This window comes from Ceraceosorus guamensis (assembly GCF_003144195.1).
Source record: "Ceraceosorus guamensis strain MCA 4658 unplaced genomic scaffold IE81scaffold_15, whole genome shotgun sequence".
NCBI classification, from domain to species: domain Eukaryota; kingdom Fungi; phylum Basidiomycota; class Exobasidiomycetes; order Ceraceosorales; family Ceraceosoraceae; genus Ceraceosorus; species Ceraceosorus guamensis.
The window spans coordinates 150,942-168,503 of record NW_020290010.1 but is presented as its reverse complement, the minus strand read 5'-3'; the positions used below and the strand labels follow the sequence as shown (position 1 = coordinate 168,503).

At 55.6% G+C, this 17,562-nt stretch overlaps 5 protein-coding genes across 5 annotated transcripts; 3 read left to right on the top strand and 2 right to left on the bottom strand.

The window, feature by feature from the left end:
• Positions 1-268: 268 nt before the first annotated feature.
• On the bottom strand, positions 269-1,258 carry IE81DRAFT_53326 (histidine-phosphotransfer domain, HPT domain-containing protein). The gene is made up of 2 exons (XM_025517428.1): positions 828-1,258; positions 269-701 (listed from the first exon to the last, which is right to left on the bottom strand). Exons 1-2 carry the CDS (start codon positions 1,055-1,057, stop codon positions 422-424), a joined length of 510 nt encoding a protein of 169 aa, XP_025371103.1. The 5' UTR covers positions 1,058-1,258; the 3' UTR covers positions 269-421.
• A 2,595-nt stretch (positions 1,259-3,853) lies between these two features.
• Positions 3,854-5,268, top strand: IE81DRAFT_299832 (hypothetical protein; the record flags this gene model as incomplete). The annotated part of the gene is made up of 3 exons (XM_025512207.1): positions 3,854-3,978; positions 4,430-4,508; positions 4,591-5,268. The coding sequence occupies 3 exons, from the start codon at positions 3,854-3,856 to the stop codon at positions 4,801-4,803; spliced, it is 417 nt and encodes a 138-aa protein (XP_025371102.1). The 3' UTR covers positions 4,804-5,268.
• Positions 5,269-7,188: 1,920 nt separating this feature from the next.
• Positions 7,189-8,697, top strand: IE81DRAFT_53192 (hypothetical protein). Its single transcript, XM_025517427.1, has 2 exons — positions 7,189-7,443; positions 7,517-8,697. Exons 1-2 carry the CDS (start codon positions 7,305-7,307, stop codon positions 8,545-8,547), a joined length of 1,170 nt encoding a protein of 389 aa, XP_025371101.1. The 5' UTR covers positions 7,189-7,304; the 3' UTR covers positions 8,548-8,697.
• Positions 8,698-8,847: 150 nt separating this feature from the next.
• IE81DRAFT_287867 (ALG6, ALG8 glycosyltransferase) lies at positions 8,848-11,160 on the bottom strand (the record flags this gene model as incomplete). The annotated part of the gene is made up of 4 exons (XM_025511738.1): positions 8,848-10,102; positions 10,173-10,742; positions 10,810-10,972; positions 11,046-11,160. The coding sequence occupies 4 exons, from the start codon at positions 11,158-11,160 to the stop codon at positions 8,848-8,850; spliced, it is 2,103 nt and encodes a 700-aa protein (XP_025371100.1).
• A 1,948-nt stretch (positions 11,161-13,108) lies between these two features.
• Positions 13,109-17,373, top strand: IE81DRAFT_53155 (putative DNA polymerase delta catalytic subunit). The gene is made up of 9 exons (XM_025517426.1): positions 13,109-14,529; positions 14,601-15,817; positions 15,891-15,985; positions 16,065-16,356; positions 16,432-16,492; positions 16,563-16,685; positions 16,766-16,821; positions 16,912-17,014; positions 17,123-17,373. Exons 1-9 carry the CDS (start codon positions 13,326-13,328, stop codon positions 17,209-17,211), a joined length of 3,240 nt encoding a protein of 1,079 aa, XP_025371099.1. The 5' UTR covers positions 13,109-13,325; the 3' UTR covers positions 17,212-17,373.
• The last annotated feature ends 189 nt before the right edge of the window (positions 17,374-17,562 follow it).

The window sequence follows — 17,562 nt, the reverse complement described above, 5'->3', positions numbered from 1 at the left end:
GCAGGCGGTCGTGGGTCCGAATCCGCTTGGACTCCAGCTGAGAGCCAAGCGTGCGAGTGAGGCCAGCTCGCATTACAGAAGAGCTTCTCATACATGTGCGTCCCAGACGTGCTAGTCAGGAGCGAAAGGCTCAGATCGTATTGCGCAGAGTATCGTGAGCTCTCGAGCTCGTGGAGGGGGCAGCGAAAGGGGGGATGAGAGAGTATCGTGCTTTGACTCAAAAATGCGACGAGCTAAATCGCAGCGCTTATGGCAGGACGAAACGTAGATTTGCTCGTGGAACTTTTTGTCGCGGGTACTGATGAAGGCCGTGCGTGCGCCCATCGACTTTCAACGTTGAAGCCGTACTTGCCACCGTCGGCTTGGGCTCAAATTGAGCGTGATCGGCAGCCTTGTTGACTCCTTTGTTAAGTTTCTAGGCTCATTCATCTGCATCGCCATCGTCACCCTCGTGGGCCTTGTAAAATGCCCTCAAAGCCTCCTCTGCTTCCTTGTACTGCACTTTGACCTCCTTAAGAGTAGCAGTCAATTTCTCCAAAGCGACTTCTTCCGTAATCTCCGTCGCACCGTCAGGCTCAACTTGCTTGCCATAGTGCTGCATGTTTTCGCAGGAGTCGCGTACTTTCGACACGCCGACTGCTGCAGATGATCCCTTCAAGAAGTGACCCAAGGTGGAAAGCTCGAGCAGGCTCTTTTCCTCGCTACGGGGGAGACAAAGCAGGAGAGGTGAGTGGTCAGCTGTCTCAGCACATCAGAGTCGAGAAGTAACGTGCTTCGCTTCGCTTGTCCATTGGCACCTGAACAACAGCTACATCGTGACGACTTACAGTGCCTTGTCCATCTTGACAAATGTAGCCGCAGCCTGATCAAAGTAATTCCAGACGATTTCCCGAGAGAATTCCCTATCGTCCTCATCGTCGTCCATCTCGAGCAGTTGGCTGAAGATGTCCATGTCTATGATTTCTGGGTTGATTGAGTCGCCCACATCTGCGCCGCCGCCCGGAGGTGAGGAAGGCGGAGAAGAGGTGGATGCAGCCTGAGAAGCGGGGGAAGACATATCGGGCAAGACGTGAGGTCAGGTGGTCTTGTTTGGAGGCTTGGTGAGAGGAAGACACGAGTGCTCGAGATATTGCCGCTTTTGTAGCCTGGCACGAGCCATGCAGAGCTCGTGATCACTCGACGTCAGGCGCGAGGCTTGGTCACGCCAGTCCCATACTCCTAACGCCGAGGGTCCCTCATTGCGCCTGCAGCGCCTCCCGAGCAGCAAGTGTTCGCCTGAAGCTCAGCAAGCGGAAGAAAAGCGGGCGGCGCAACGACGTTTCGGCCCTAAAGCATGTCAGACGACGATCGTGTAGTGCAGCTCGAGGGATGGTGATGTGCGCCCTCGTTCCGCCACGTGTTTGTGGTGATCCTCTAATAATGGCATGCCCAGGCGCAGCCATCAAAGGGCTGATGCGCAGTCAATTGCACTGACTCAATCCACACGTGGTGGCAGCAGCAATCTGTTGCACGTTGGTCAACACCCGCCCACCTCGATCGTCGTCGCCTAGCTGAAGCTCCCCTTCCTTCTCTCTCTCTCTCCCTCCCGCCCCCCTTTCCTGGTCCAAAAATGACGCCATCCAGCTAGCATTGTCCGAAGCAGCTCGACAGCATGAGCAAGCCCGTCTCGAAGGCTGCTACTCAGCTCGATCTCGCCAAAGTAGCAAACCCCTTTTTGAGTGATCCCTAACAGTGATCGAGAGCCGCCGCTCTCGGATCGGTCATCGGTCGACTACCCGCGGATCCGACGCCGTTTTGGAGGTCCTGATGCTCATTTGTTTCGGCTGCCCACGTCCACCAAGCATGCTGCAGCCTCGCTGATGAGCATGTCATTCAAGCGGTGCAGCCCACGTGCCAACCCCAAATCTCTACGCCAAGCGAGCGTGAGAGCAGCTCTTGCTGCGCTGAACCCTCTCACAGTAGCTAGACCGAGCAGAGCAAGTAGGAAGCCCCCCCCCCATTCGAAGCGCCAAGTGTATGAGCCAATTCGTTTCAGCTCAGTACTACACTTACATTGGCGTCTGTCATGGTGAGACGATTGGTATTGCTCGGCGCGCGGTCGGAGCTAGAACGGAGAGTTGGAAGCTTTTTTGCTCGTGAGACGTTTGGCCGCGACTGAGTTGACTATATTGCCGTGCTTCCTCGCGATGATGCGAAGAGCCGCGGGTCTTGGTGACGAATCACGAGTGTCGATGGTGAAGGGACGATGGGGCGAGACGGCCTGTTGTCTCGTAATTGATCAAGGTGCTTGCTTGATGATGGTGGTGCTGATATACGGCAATCTCATCAGTCCTTTCCGAGCGCGGGGACCAGTCTCGAGAAGTTTGCAGAAGCCAGCCACCCATATCACAAGCATACATGTTGCTGGCCTGCGCGCTCGCACATCTCACCTTCGCAGCCACGCACGCGCCACCGCCGCGCAGCTCGATCGCGTCGACGTCACTTGGATTGCGCGCCTGTCATGCATCAGTGGCATTGAGCGGCACATCATCATGGTATATGCAGCACATGCGCAGCTCTGCGCAATAGCAAGCCACAACGACAATCGGAGCTTGACTCGAGAAATAGAGTAGGCGTGAATCAAATCTTGAATCACGAATGTTCTTAATTCGACCAGATGCTGCTGTGAGCTCCCCCAATCAAGCCTATACAAACGTACGTGTTGCTGCAGATGCTGCATGTGGAGTCTCGATTGTGCATCGCGGGGCTGCTTGACCGAGCACCCATGCTCTCATTTCGGATCACATTCGTGTTTCACAGCATTCGTGGTTGTGATGACAATTTCTAGGTACACAAGACTCGTGACTGCATGCAGCCATCCAAGCTGACTCTACTTCCTGACCCGTGTAGTGGAGCCAGTATCGGAGTATAGTACGCGCGAACCGCGGGTTGCGCTGGCCGAACCGTGTCGGTGCGGCTCGGAGCTCATCCGATTGGACTCTACGAAGACTAAGAAAGTCCATTCACTGATTGTGTATCATACGGGTCTTCTGATGATGGAAGACCAAGCTTGAAAATCGAGAAGGTCCCTCATCTGTGCGACCCGCGCGGGTCAGCTCTCGAGAACCAGATACCTTGGATCAATCGCAGTTGAGTGTTGCAGCTATCGCTGCTTATTGCGAGGAGCGGTCGAGGTGTATGGCCGAACAAGTTGGGGAGCGAACCAAGGAGCTCTGCTTGCTGTGCGAGAGTTCAAGCATGTCAGCAGTGACGTGAACGAGAAACAGTTTGGAGATTTGCAAATAGTCAGTAGGGATTTTAATTGCAAGAGCTACATTGGCGTTGATGACTTGGTTGATCCACAGCTGCGAAGCGCCGGCACCTCGTGTTGCGCATATCCGAGAGCCGAAAGCCATTCAGTTGGCCGCCAGGCCAGGTCGACCACTAAGTCACGAGTGACTTCAGTTGGGACTGATGACGGTATCGAGGAATCGAAATATGGCAATGATGATGTGTTTACCACTTTCGCCATGCGCCATTCGTGATTCCATGTCAGTCACACTTAGGATCGCAGGCGCTGCTTGCGAAGATCCAGAATTACCCTGCGGCTTGCCTCACGTGATATTGATCTGTGCATGAGTTGGGCCCTCCACTCACAGCATGTGCGCGCGTTGACGTCACCCACGCAAGCGTTTGATGCAGCCAGATCAAACCAGCAAGGCAGGCAAAGGAGCTTCCCCCCTCCCTTGAGCTTGTCGTGCGACAGGAACAGCTCTTGACTTACATTACTTTCATCACGCATTCGCGATCCGACACACGACCCAATTGACGACACCTTCCATTTCCAACAGCACCCTCGAACGACTCATTGAAGATGCCTTGGCAAAAGACTTTTACGCTCGCTTCAAGAGGCAAAGGCTGCCACTTGGTCACCTCGGAGGTGGTCAAACAGATCGATGAGGGTCTCAGGAAGACGGACGTAGGGATCTTGAATTTGTTGTGAGTGTTGGCGCAGCGAGAAAGCATGAGGAAGCAGGATGTCAAATGGCAAGAACTACAGGTAGTAGTCAAAGGCACACTTTAGAGCTTGAGGGACCAGGCTTCCAGCGGTCCTCCTGGAGCGGATGTTCCAAGTGAAAGGGCTCGGATGAGAATCACATATGCGGGCGGACTCCGAAGGCAGGCAGACCAGCCTGCTTAGGAAGAGGGGGTGGGGGAGGTGTATAGGGGGAGAGGGGCGCTTCGGCGCGTGCTTGCAGCGCCGCCAACAGCCGCCAGAGCGCCAACCATCGATCATGAAAGGACCTTCACACGAGCGGTGGTAGCCGGCTCTGGGTAAGGAAGAATCAAGTCAGGGGGTCAAGGGATGATCCTACAGAATGCTGTTGTCGCTCCACGAATGCAACAAGACTTGGTCCTGATGCATCGCTTCGCTTTCCCGTCTTTACAGCATCCAGCACACTTCTGCCGGCTTGTCTCTGAACGAGAACTTTGATTCAGACGTTCGAAAGGACATGGAGATGGTGTTTGTGAGTAACCAACACCTCTTTGTGCTCAGTCACTTGTGGCTCAAGGCTCAAGGCTGGCAAGCGCTTCCATTTTCGACTTCAGGACCACCTTGTGCCCCAATCCTTGCCGTACAGGCACACTGACGAGGGACCGGATGACTCGCAATCGCACAGTCAGTCGGTTCTTGCAGGTAGCAGCATCTCCATTCCGATCTCGCACGGCAAGCTTGCCACGGGTACTTGGCAGGGCATCTATCTAATGGAGTTCAGAGCTGCAAAGCACAGCAGAAACATTGTGGCTACCATCATTCCATGAGGTCACATTGGTCCAATCAAGTAATCTGATGCTTCCTAGGTTGCTTGTTCGCACGCTGATGTTCGAAGAGAGCGACCTCACGCTCCACATCGTCACGGTTCCGGTCGCGTCTCGTGTCGCATCGCGTAGTCGTGAGTTCGATTTCTCTGCTGCCCGATCTCGTCTTTCTGCCAGCTTGAGCGAGGCCGCGTCTGCGAATTGTGATTGTATCACGTACACTCGCCACCCTTCAAATCGGGTTAGGCGCCCGCCCATTATCTGCAGGAACCAGCTACCCGAGGTCTCTCAAGGGAGAAGTCTGAAAGCGACAAGATGGGCTCACCGCCCACGGCATCTTTAACAATGCTCTTGCATTGATTGCCTGGGATTCTCGCGACCTGTACGAAGGCGTCTTTGTTCCGCTCGATGAAGCTGTCCTTACTGCGCAGCAATACTTCCCTCCAGACTCAGTCAACATTTGTGTCTGTACACCTGTCGCTTGCTTCAATGAGGATGCGAACGCCAGCTTGCCTGCCGCTAGCAGCTCTGGGGCTGGCCAACGATCGCACGTTCCATGAGCGCCAAAAGCACGATTGATGCGACTTTGCGACGGAGCTGCAGTCGTGAGTCTAGGGCGTCAAGCACAGCGTGTCTACATGCATGCTCCTAGTCAGCAAGTCGTGTCGCAAAAGTTGCGTAATCTCGTCGAGACTTCCTTACGACTCACTGTGCTCTGCGAAGCTCGCTGCGATGCAGTGGTGCAGCATATCTTTCAATTCGATAGTCAGCAAGGCGGCCCTGAGCGGGTGCTTGCTGCTTGGGCGATTGGGGCATGCCACGGCTAGAGTACGTCCACCTGGCAGTCAGTATACGTTATATTATCTGAAGCAGACATCAGCCTGCCCGTCCTCAACAGCGGTCACGAACGCTTGGTTGCAACTTGCGTAGTCCGCTCACACTCGTGACCCGTGACTCGCCTTGACCTGCACTCAAGACCTATACGTGACCATCAAGAAACGTACCGCGCTCACGTTTTTGCGAGCGAGCACCCGAAAATGCAAGAGTCGGCTATCACACATAATCCCGCATCTAATTGCTGGATGGGGATTGGAACATATCCCCGAAGAGCGGTCGCTACGCCTTGCTCGGCCCCTCGGTGGTTACATGTATACTGCGGGCGCAGCATGCGAGCCTTACGAAGCCTCTATACACACGATTTTACCAACTCTATTCGACTGTGCATGTAATGATGTTGGCCCATCTTTGCGCCATGCAGAATTTGAACTCGAGTGTGAGTGGGAGCGTTGACTCTAGTTCTGTCTCGCACATCTCGATTAGGCTGACCCTTGCGGAGATCTCACCCGATCCAGAGCCTCTGCGGATGAAAGGAATCGTCGAGTCGTAAGTGTTGAGCTCAATCGCCAAAGAGCGAGTGATTCAAGATTCGCATGCCACATCGATTGGAGTGACCCAAGCGTGGACCGGGCGTTGCGTGCTGTCATTCGGCGCCTTGCTGCAGTTGGCGCATTCAGCCACCTTAGCGCGTCCGAAATGCGCCCAACAGCATGAGAGGACGCGATGGTTAAACACCGACGCGTGCTATTTTACATCCGCGCTTTGGACAGGCGCGCACTTCCGACGAGCCCTGCTCATGCTTCTCTGATGATGCCCACATACCTGATTGTAATCGCAAATTGCTTTCTTCGTAATGCTCGCCTCGCCGTCAGCGAGAGCAAAATTTTTCAAGTGAGGTGCTACGAGGTACAAGGTTCTGGACCTGCATATACGCCAGGCACCCTTGCGCGACAAGTCCTTGGCGCCTGACGCCCAGCAGCTGCAAGCTATGGGCTGTTGGAAAGGCTCAGCAGCACGTATGCATACATTCTTGAGAACGCCTGCTGGTCGATCATGAATGCCCATTACTCACACTGCTCCCTATTCCACCAAGCTGTGACATCATGGCGGACAGACGCAAAGTCATACAAGATTGACTAAGCTATTTCTGGGACAGGCTTATGCGGCATTCACTATTGGCGTCTTCGTGCATCGATGACAGCAGCGCCGATGCGCTCTTTACTTTCTCACGCTTTCTGTCGCTGGAACGCCGGACCCGCCATAGATCAAGCAATGGCAGAGTGCGAGACGAGGCAGTGGTCTGTCATCGACCGAGGGAAGCATGAAAGGAAGCTGCGAAATATATAAGGAGCACCCAAGTAGACTGCATCCCGGAACTCTCCTCTTCACCTTCCGCCTCGCATTGTCTCGTTTCATTCTGGTCCGATCCGGCATCGCAGTGACCCCGCTCCCGCAGTCAAGTCTCTACTCTCGTACATTCAAACGCCAGGAGCGTTCTCACTACAGCACAGCATCGTCACCACGCTCACATAGCATCCAGCTTTCACGACTCTTGCGTTCTCGTCCCTACTCATCTCATCCGTCCGCTTGTCTTATCCATTCTGCTACCTTGACGGTACACCGCATCCATTCCCGACAACGACCCCCTCGACCTGACCATTCACATCATGAAGTTCACTCTGCCTCTCCTCACCGTGGTTCTCATTGCCACCAACGCTGTCGCAGCGCCCATTCCTGGTTACGGTCGACGTGCATCCGACAATGCATCCAACAACAACGTTCTCGTTTCCGGTCCTACGGTGGATGGTGAGTTCTGCATGAGTAACGGGTGGATGTGATACAGGCGATGCTGACGATCTGCATGTCGTTTCGCTCGCAGCACAAGGCAAGACTCACGATGGCACCATCACCAAGTCCGACAAGACTGCCATTGTCGGCGCTTCCAACGACTTGACTGGCGCTCAAGGCCAGGTCATCAACGCTCGTGAATACATGCCCTTTCACGGCGACCGCACTCGCGAATCAATTCATCGTCCGCGCAGCGTAGCGGAGCAAGCGTACATCATGTACGAGCGCAGAAGCTCCTACAGCGTGCAAGGCCGCGGTATCGACGTCGTCGGCGCCAAAGTCAATGCGGATGGATCTGTTGAAGAGGGCAAGATCGTCGACAATGGTCTCGATCACGACAACGTCATTGGCAGCAAAAACGAACAGAGTGCGGCTGCTGGCTCGCCTGTAAGCACCCATTACCGCCGCGGCACCAGCGTGGTCGGACCCAAGGTCCACGCCGACGGATCCATTGAAGATGGCAAGATCGAAGAGAACGGTCTCGACCACGACGACGTGATTGATAGCAAAAACGAGATGCAAGAGAATGCTGCTGCTGGCGCGCCCGTACCTGGTCAGTATCGCCGCGGCACCAGCGTAGTCGGACCCAAAGTGCACGCCGACGGTTCGATCGAGGCAGGCCAAGTGGGAGAGAATGGTCTGGACCACGATGAAGTGGTGGGTGCCGAGGACCATGTTCAACACGAAGCTGCTCAGCGAAGAGGCACATTGGTCAAAGGCCCAGTGATCGATGCTGATGGCACGGTGCACGAAGGCAAGGTGGTGCAGATCGATGGACCGGACCGCGTCGAGCCTGCAGAGGATCACAGAACTGGACCTACCGGCGCGAGCGCGCCTCCTCCCTCTACACCTCCTCCACCTCCTCCCTCTACAAACGCCGCCGACACGACGACGCCCAAGAAGAAAGTCAAATCCAACATCAAGGACACAGTTCACGTCAGCAACCACGACCAGACAACCAATCACTCCGAGACGGTCACTAATGATGGTGCGAATGTAGACAAGGGCGAAGATGCGGGCGAATCGACTCAGCTCGCTGCTCGTCGCCAACAGCTCGAGTAAGATGATTGTCCCCCTCCTTCAGGCCATAGAGATGAGAGACTCTTTCGTGTGCTCGCAGGCACGAGCCACGAGCAATCCCTAACGACTGCGACGGCAATGGAACGAGCCTTTTGCTTGACAATCGAGTGTTGTGTGGTCCGTGGCGCTCTCACGCTCGAACTTGTAGAGACAATGTCCCTGTGCATTCAGACAGTGTGCCATCGCACGCAGGTCGGTTTGAGCGCGTAAGGTGGTATCGATTGATGAAGTGTGGGCATATTGTATTGGATCGTATCCAAGCCCTTGACAAGGCTCGATGTTCTACTCTTGCTTGGCGAGCTCTTGCCTCCTGTTGGTGGCCATGTGGCTCGTTGCTCTCTTTTTCGAACTTCGTCGCAAGAACGCCGTCGGATCAATCCCGCATCCCACGCCGACTTCTACCTGGCGCGCGACGGCCCAAACCCAGATGAGTCCAAAGAGGGGTGTGCAGAGGAGCACGTTGAGGACCGGATGAATGTCAGGATACCTATCATAGACGTGCGCAGCCAAGCCTGGCGCAAGTGCAGGTAGCAACACTTCGACGAGGTGCAAAGCGAGGATAGCAGCATGAGCCATAGCGCTCGTCCACCCGACAAGTGATTTGCGTCGGCTTTGCAAGGCCAAAAAGGGATTGTAGCCCGCGGACCAATTCCACAAAAAGTTGAGGACGAGGTATTGGAGCGTCAATCCATCCCTTTGCAAGAGGGGCCACATGCTAAACACTGCCACGTTGTTCCCCAGCATGGCCCACTCAAAGTCCGTCTTGCCACCTCCGCCGCCCCACTCATCGCCCTTGACGGTGATGAGCAGCGAAAGCGGCACAAGAGGCAAAAGGATGCTCTTTTCGTGCGTCTGAAAGCCAAGCAGAAAGAAGGCCAAGGAAGTGTTGAGGAGGGCGTAGGGCAAAACGCTAGCTGCTGGCGAAGGCGTGTTGCTCGCCACTTCTTGATCGCCCACAGTCGTCAGTTTCGAGCTTCCAAACAGGCTGCCCGTATTGCTCATGGCGCCAGATATGCTGGGAGCGACACCACCTTCGGAGGCTCCCGCTTCAGATCGAGCAGGAGCACCCGGCACGCTCAGTATGGATCTTGTCCTGTCCCTGCGTTCCGAACGGCCCGCGCTCCTTCCACCTGCGCTGCGTCCCATCACCGACCCCTCTCCTCTCTGCCTAGCCAATTTTTCCCTTGCAGCTTTCGCCCCTTTTCCTTCGTTGAGAAACATCTCGATGGTCACAGTCTGGCTGGCGGCGACGTACAAGTGGGCGCATGGAGCCAAGATTGCCAGTAGCGTCGCGATGAGGCTGACCTTGGCCAAGCTGGATACTTCAAAGAGGTTGCGGAGCTTGTATCGCTGGGGAAGAGGCAGCACGCTCAAGAAGCACCAGACGTTGCTGACCTTGTCCTCAAAGATGCCCCGTGCTAGTGGGAAAATGCGATGAATGACTTGGAAAAGCGCCGAGGGACTGTAGAGCCATGGTGAGAACAGCACCAGAGTGGTGATTAGGGTCACGGCGCCGATGCCGGTAAAGCAGATCAGGCTAGAGTGGCGAGCAATGAATAATAAATCTCCTGAAAGTGGGCATTCGCACGACACTGACGATCACTCACCCCCTCTCAAAGCCAACGCGCGCAAGTCCAGCGCAACGCCCGAGCATGATGGCGAAGACGGCAGGCGCAAAGTAGAGTGCCATCTGCTTGAAGCACAGAGCCAAGGTAAAGAAGAAGGCAGCGAGCACATAATCGTAGCTGACTCTGCGGCTTAAATTGCGCGTCCTCGTTTGCCACTCCGTCTGTTGCGCCAGGGCTGTCTCGGTGCTCGGGTCAGACGCTGAGGCGACGGGTGCGGAAAAGAACGGCAGGTCCGGATTCGGCAGGCTGGAGTAGAGCAGAGAAAAGGCGCCTACGCAAAAGCCCAGCATAACGCTGTTGTATTGGAAGTGCCCATGGTCGATGAGAACCAGACTAGGCTGCAGCAGAATAGTCATCGCCGCGATGGAACGCGTGCGCCTGCCTCGTCCGTGCAGCCGCCTGGACAGGAAGAAGAGCACAGCTGGAATATATACGAGCGCGTCAAAGAAGAGCACGGTGGCTCTCAGGTACGTGACCAGGCTTCGATTTTCCGCGCCTCGCGAGGTCACAAAGGCAAAGCACTGCGAAAGGCCAGGGATGCGAGATCCGCTATAGAGTGGCACTACGGTGTCAGCCTCGGCACAACGCAAGGAGAGCGTGCGCTCTCGACACTCACATCCAGCCGCACACCAGACTGACGTACGCAGTCAGCGGAGGATAGTCCAAGCCCCAGTACTGCAAGTCGTACTCGTACCACTTGTGCACAGGCACGTGCAAAGTGAGTTCCATCCAGTGTCTCTGAGCTTCCAAGTCGCCGTACATGGGACTGATCCCTTTGCCTGCGAGTCGAGCAAAAGTCAGCCTCGTTGGTGTCCGTGCGCCGACATACTTGGGAACCCGACCACAGCTCACCGCTCCAACCTGCGAGGCCCACAGCCCAGCGAATCCACACAGCCGACAAGAGCACGACGATCCAAGTACCTCTTTCTCCCGCGCCTGCAGAAATGCCCTCGCTCTCCCTAGCCATCCACCTGACCCACCTCCGGAGCGGACTATCGTTGTCCTTTGCCGACTTCGAGCTGCTACCAATTTTGTGCAGACCCGCACTTCTTCGATTTGGCGCAGAGCTGCCCATCGGGAGAGGAGCGAAACTGGTGCGCGAGGTGGATGATTTGGCCGGTGTCAAGTCGGCAGCGGTTGAGGGGGTTCTGAGAATCGCGCTAGAGCTGGGCGTGATGCCCGTGCCAGCCAACGTGTCCAGAGCCACTGCCGATTCTTTCCTGCGCGGATATTCTCGACCCACAGACCGACTGCCAGTGCTCCTGCCATCATGGCTATCTTCCCTCCTTCGGGGAGGTTTGGGCGTCTTTTCTCCTTCTCCTTCTGCCTCTTTCCCGGGCTGAACGTCGAGGTCCGCCTCTTCCCAATCGGGCAGTCGCCTGGTGCCCTCATTCTGCTTTGCTCTTCGACGAGCTCCGCTGCCTTGACCTCGAGCGCCAGAGGACCAAGCGCCAACACTGTACGCTGCATCCGAGCCCGCATCGGATGAGGGACCTCTGCGGGTGATGCGACCTGCAGGAGCGCCCGATAAGTGTTCGCCAGCGCCGGAAGACGATGGGGCATGCACTGCTTGGGATCGTAGCCAAGTTTCCAAGCCTCCCGATGCAGGCGCAACGGGCGAGACGGGCGAGGGCAAAGCGAATGGATCATCTGCTGTATGTTGAGGACCCGAGTGACCTGCTATGGCATCCCTTGTGTTCCCACCCGTTCCAGATCCGCCGACGTACGCTGCACCTCGCCTCTTGCTGCTCGATCGATTCTTGCTAGTGAAACCAGATCCGTTCAGATTGGGCAAGGCACCAGGAGCAACGCTGCTGCCCACGCTCGACACGCTATCGTATCTTCTACGATTGGCGGGCGGCAAAGGAGCCAAAGCATCCGCATCGTCTTCCACCTCGTACCGCGGTGCTGCTGCTGCTGCTGCTCTGTGAGAGTCCGCAACACGATCAAGCGGATGAACAGGCAGGCCGCTATCGCGCCCTCGTCCACCGCTGCTTGAGCTGTGATTGGCAGGGAAGCTCAAGCTCGTTGGATCGCCTGCCGTCGCTGTGGATCGCTGAGGCCGATGTCGCGAATTTCTATCTCGTGCTTGAATGGGTGAGACTGAACGTCCATCGCGAGCCAGAGCGTCGGAGCCCGACCTGCGATGACCTGGAGGTGTGCTGCGTGTTGCACCTTCGGCTGATCCGCGTTGGCTCAGACGATGCAGCGTTGTTGGTGAGGTGGACCTCTGCATCGCTGCTTCTTCAGTCGGAAAACGATCCATGATCAGCGGCGACCGAGATGGGTGTCTGTCGAAGCGAGGTGGCTGTATCACTCGGCGCTGAGGAGCGTGATGCGCGTGCAGTCAAAGCCGTGCGTGTGAATGTTGGGTGGGATCAGCGTTTGTCCCAACAAGCTCTTGTTTGCTTCGAATGTGCCACGCACACTCTGGCTGCTAGCCATAACAAGTGCGAAGGTGAGTGTAGTGAGAGCTTGCGGGGATGAAGTACGCTACTCCATGCTTGCTGCTCCGAGTGCAGTGTGAGTGATGACCCTCATTTCGCTCAACCTCAGCCGCGAATTGGAAGAGACCGATTTCCGATCCGTGTGCGGAGAAGTCCGAAAGTCTTGCTCGCGATGCATTCGTGATTTCTGTCAAACGCGATCGAGTGCGTGTGTCGGGTGCCCGTGCGTGCGTGCGTGCGTGCGTGCTGGCGTGCCGTGCGGGCTTGAGTGTGCGTGAATCCGGGGTGCGTGCAACCATCATCGGCATGCACGACACCACGTGGCTCGACGCGGAGCTTCTCTTGCCGCGCTGGTGGTGAAGCAAGACGCGTCGGGCTGAGCGACGCGTAAATCGTTGCAAAGCACACGCACAGCAGTTGGGCACACGCGCACGCTAGGTAGGACCCTCTCCTGGGCACGCATCCGCTCCAATCACAGGCACAACAGTCAATCGAGAAGGCAAGCGCGGCGCGGCGCGGATTGCACATTCACCATTGTCATTGGACTTATCGCACCCTGACAAGCTCGCACTCTCCGCGACTTGCTTCCGCTCAGACTACACTCTCACCTCCGTCACTAGCGAGTGCCGCGCGCGCAAACAGCATCTCCACTCGTTGGTCAATTCGTCCAGCTTCCACCTTCGCGATGGCCTCTGTAGCGACAACTCGGGCTGCATTGCCTCCTTCTCCCGCCGCGCAGCACAAGCGTCGAAGAGTGGAAGGCGCTGCTGGTGCGATGGTGGTGAACAAAAAGGGCGCAGGAGGAGCCAAGTCAGGTGCGAAATCCTTTGTAGAGACCTTAGAGAAGCTGCGTGATGAAGCGGAACAGGTGGCGATGGAAGAGGCGGGATCGGAGGAGGACAAGTGGGCTCGACCAGCTTTGCAGCCGCTGGATACCAAGAGGGATGGCATAACATTTCAGCAGATCGACATTGAAGAGTATCAAGCGCCCAATCAGGCTCCCCTCATCCGAATCTATGGAGTCACTGCTGCTGGCCACTCGGTCCTCGCTCACGTATCCGGATTCCTGCCTTACTTTTACATCCACGCACCGCGGGGTTTTCAACAGAGCGATTGCAGCTCCTTCGCCAATCACCTCAACTCGCTCTTTGGCGCAAGGAGCGTGACGCGTGTGGAGATGGTGGCGAAAAAGAGTCTGATGAACTATTTGGGCGATCAAGACGTCGCCTTTCTCAAGATCACCACTGGCGATATTCGCAATCTCGGCAAAGTCAGGGGAAGTCTGGAGCGGGGAGAAGTGTCGTTCAGGGATCTGATGTCGTCGGGGGATGCGCAGGTCAGCTACGAAAACATCGCTTACTCGCTGCGCTTCATGATCGATCACAAGATTGTGGGCATGAACTGGTTGACCATTCAACCCGAAGGCTACACGGTCCGATCAGACAATGACAAGCTGTCCCGCTGTCAGATCGAGGTCAATTGCTCCTCCGAAAGCTTAGTTTCGCATGCACCAGACGACGAGTGGGCGGACATCGCCCCGCTGCGCATCCTCAGCTTCGACATTGAGTGCGCAGGAAGAAAAGGCGTCTTTCCGGAAGCCGAGGTCGACCCGGTGATCCAGATTGCCAGCATGGTCACCCGTCAAGGCGAGACGGCGCCCTTTATCAAGAACGTCTTTACCCTCAACACTTGCTCCCCCATCGTGGGCACGCACGTCAAGGACTTTCAAAGCGAAAAGGACATGCTGGAAGCTTGGGCGGACTTTGTGCAGGTCGTCGATCCGGACGTCGTCATTGGGTACAACATTGCCAACTTTGACTTTCCCTATCTCCTCGATCGAGCCAAAGCGCTCAAAGCTACGAAGTTTCCTTATCTGGGCAGAGAGCGGTGTGAGTTCTGTGCACGCTGTCAAAAATGTTCTTCTGCTCATCCAAATCGCGGTGCACCACCACTGCCACAGTGACACGTACCGAGGCCAAGGACACGCACTTTTCATCCAAAGCTTACGGCACCCGAGATTCAAAGAATACAGAGTTGCAAGGCAGGCTTCAGTTGGACATGCTTCAGGTCATGCAGCGAGACTACAAGCTGCGCTCCTACTCGCTCAATTCCGTCTCGTTTGAGTTCCTGGGAGAACAAAAGGAGGATGTACACTTTTCGCTCATTACGGAGCTTCAAAATGGAGGGCCTGAGGCTCGTCGAAGATTAGCAGTATACTGCTTGAAAGACGCTTATCTGCCGCAACGACTTATGGACAAGCTTATGTGCTTTATCAACTATATTGAGATGTCTCGCGTAACGGGCGTGCCCTTCAACTACCTCTTGGCAAGAGGTCAACAGATCAAGGTGGTCTCGCAGCTGTTCAGAAAGGCCCGCGAAGACAATTACTTGGTGCCTTCGCTGAAGTCTGAAGGTACAGACGATCAGTACGAGGGAGCGACCGTGCTGGAGCCCAAGCAAGGTTACTACGATTCGCCTATCACCACTTTGGATTTTGCCTCGCTTTATCCTTCCATCATGATGGCGCACAACTTGTGCTACACTACGCTGCTCACCCGAACGACGATCGAGCGATTGAAGCTTGTCAAGGACAAGGATTACGTGCTGACGCCCAACAATAACACGTTTGTCAAGCCAGATGTTCGAAAGGGGCTTTTGCCCACTGTGCTGGAGGACCTGTTGGCCGCTCGTAAGCGAGCCAAAGCGGATCTGAAAAAGGAGACGGATCCCTTCAAACGTGCCGTGCTGGACGGAAGGCAGCTGGCACTCAAAATTAGCGCCAACTCTGTCTATGGTTTCACAGGTGCAACGGTGGGCAAACTGCCATGCTTGGAGATCAGCATGAGCGTCACGGCGTACGGTAGGCAGATGATTGAGCAGACCAAGACGCAGGTAGAGTCGCACTACTCCATCGCCAATGGCTTCGAGCACGATGCAGAAGTCGTCTATGGTGATACCGACTCGGTCATGGTCAAGTTTGGCACGCCAGACTTGAAGAGGGCCATGGAGCTGGGAGCGGATGCGGCTGCAAGAGTATCCACCACGTTTACTAAGCCCATCAAGTTGGAATTCGAGAAAGTCTACTTTCCTTATCTGCTCATCTCCAAGAAGAGGTATGCAGGTCTGTACTGGACCAATCCGGACAAGTGGGACAAGATGGACACGAAGGGCATCGAGGTGAGTCTACACCAACGCCTCCTGCCGCTCGTTGGACGCGCATTTACGCATTCCTCTTGTTGGCGCTCCCCAGACCGTCCGCAGAGATAATTGTCGCTTGGTGCGCATGGTCATTGATACTTGTCTGCGCAAGATGCTCATCGACCGCGACGTCAGGGGAGCAGAAGAGTAAGTGCAGCGCGTTGGCCGGCGGCCGTGTTGCGTCGTGACTTATACCTATCCTGGCACACGCTGTCTGGAACATCAGCTTCGTCAAGCAAGTGATTTCCGATTTGCTGCAGAACAAGATCGACCTGTCTCAGCTAGTGATCACCAAGGCGCTTGCCAAGGCGGACTACGCAGCCAAGCAAGCTCACGTAGAGTTGGCAGAGAGGATGCGAAAGAGGGATGCTGGGTCTGCGCCGGCGCTCGGCGACCGTGTCGCCTACGTCATCGTCAAGGGCACAAAGGGCGCTGCTGCGTACGAAAAGTCAGAAGATCCCCTGTACGTGCTCGAACACAACATTCCCATCGATACGAGGTATTACTTGGACAATCAGGTGAGCTGCTTTGCGATCGTCCTGTCGTGCTCGTGATCCATCCGCTGACACGCCGCCTTTGGCCCAACCGATCAGCTGGCAAAACCCTTGATGCGAATCTTTGAACCCATCTCTGGTGCAGGTGCACAGAAGCTGCGTGAGTGTTCATTGTCAACTTGAGCGTGAAGCAGCGCCAAATTCTCACTCGGGCCGCTTGCTTTGCGCAGTCAATGGGTCTCATACGCGCACCGTGCAAGTGGCCACCTCTACCGTAGGCTCGTTGATGAAGTTCGCAGTCAAGACTGCACAATGTCTCGGATGCAGGACTCCTCTGCCTGCAAAGCTCGGGGGTGAGTCTAGAGGTGCTCTGCAGCTGTTGCAATATCTTCCCTGAAGATTCTTTTTGCTATCGTCTTGTCTTCCGGTAAAGATGCCCCGGTCTGCGAACGTTGCAGACCTCGATTGCCCGAGATATATGCTGAAAAGGTGAGGCTGGTCCGAGCCTGCGTAGTCAGTTCGGTCCGAGAGCTGATCGATCCCCTTGCCCTGCCCCCCTTTCGCACCCACATCTCCCAGCTCGCGAGGCAGTCATCCCTCGAAGAAGAGTTCTCTCGACTTTGGACATGCTGTCAACGTTGCAGTGGCACAGTGACGCAGGACGTCCTGTGCAGCAATTCTGGTGAGCAAGAAAAATGCACCCCTCCATATCCTTGTCCTGTCATTCTCGTTCCCACCGTCCGACTCGCACACTGATATCTGATGTCTTGGCGCTCTCTGCATTTGACAGATTGTCCTGCTTTCTACTCGAGAAGAAGAGCGCAAAAGGATGTAGAGGAGGCTTCTAAGGTCATGGCTAGGTTCGACATTTCTTGGTAGACAGATGATCAACGCATACCTTTGGCACGCACGTGTACCGTAGCATTTCCCTTTTCTGCCCCCTCTTTCAATCAAGCAGCGTCCACGCGCGCCTAGAGACCCGTGTTTTCGGCATCGCTGCCTGACTCATAGGCTCGCGCAAAAGTGCGTAATCCAAACTCGCCTTGACAGCACCCATTCATCGTCCCTCGTCGTGTCCTGCTCATTAAAGCAACGCACGCAGAGCGTATCGGTGCAAAGCCAAGATTCTCGATGTAGTTTGTCAGAGAGAGAAAAAAAGGTGGGGCTGAAAAGGGGAGGTCAAACAAAGAGATTTCGTGTGGAATGGACATGGAAGTCGGACTTGGGATT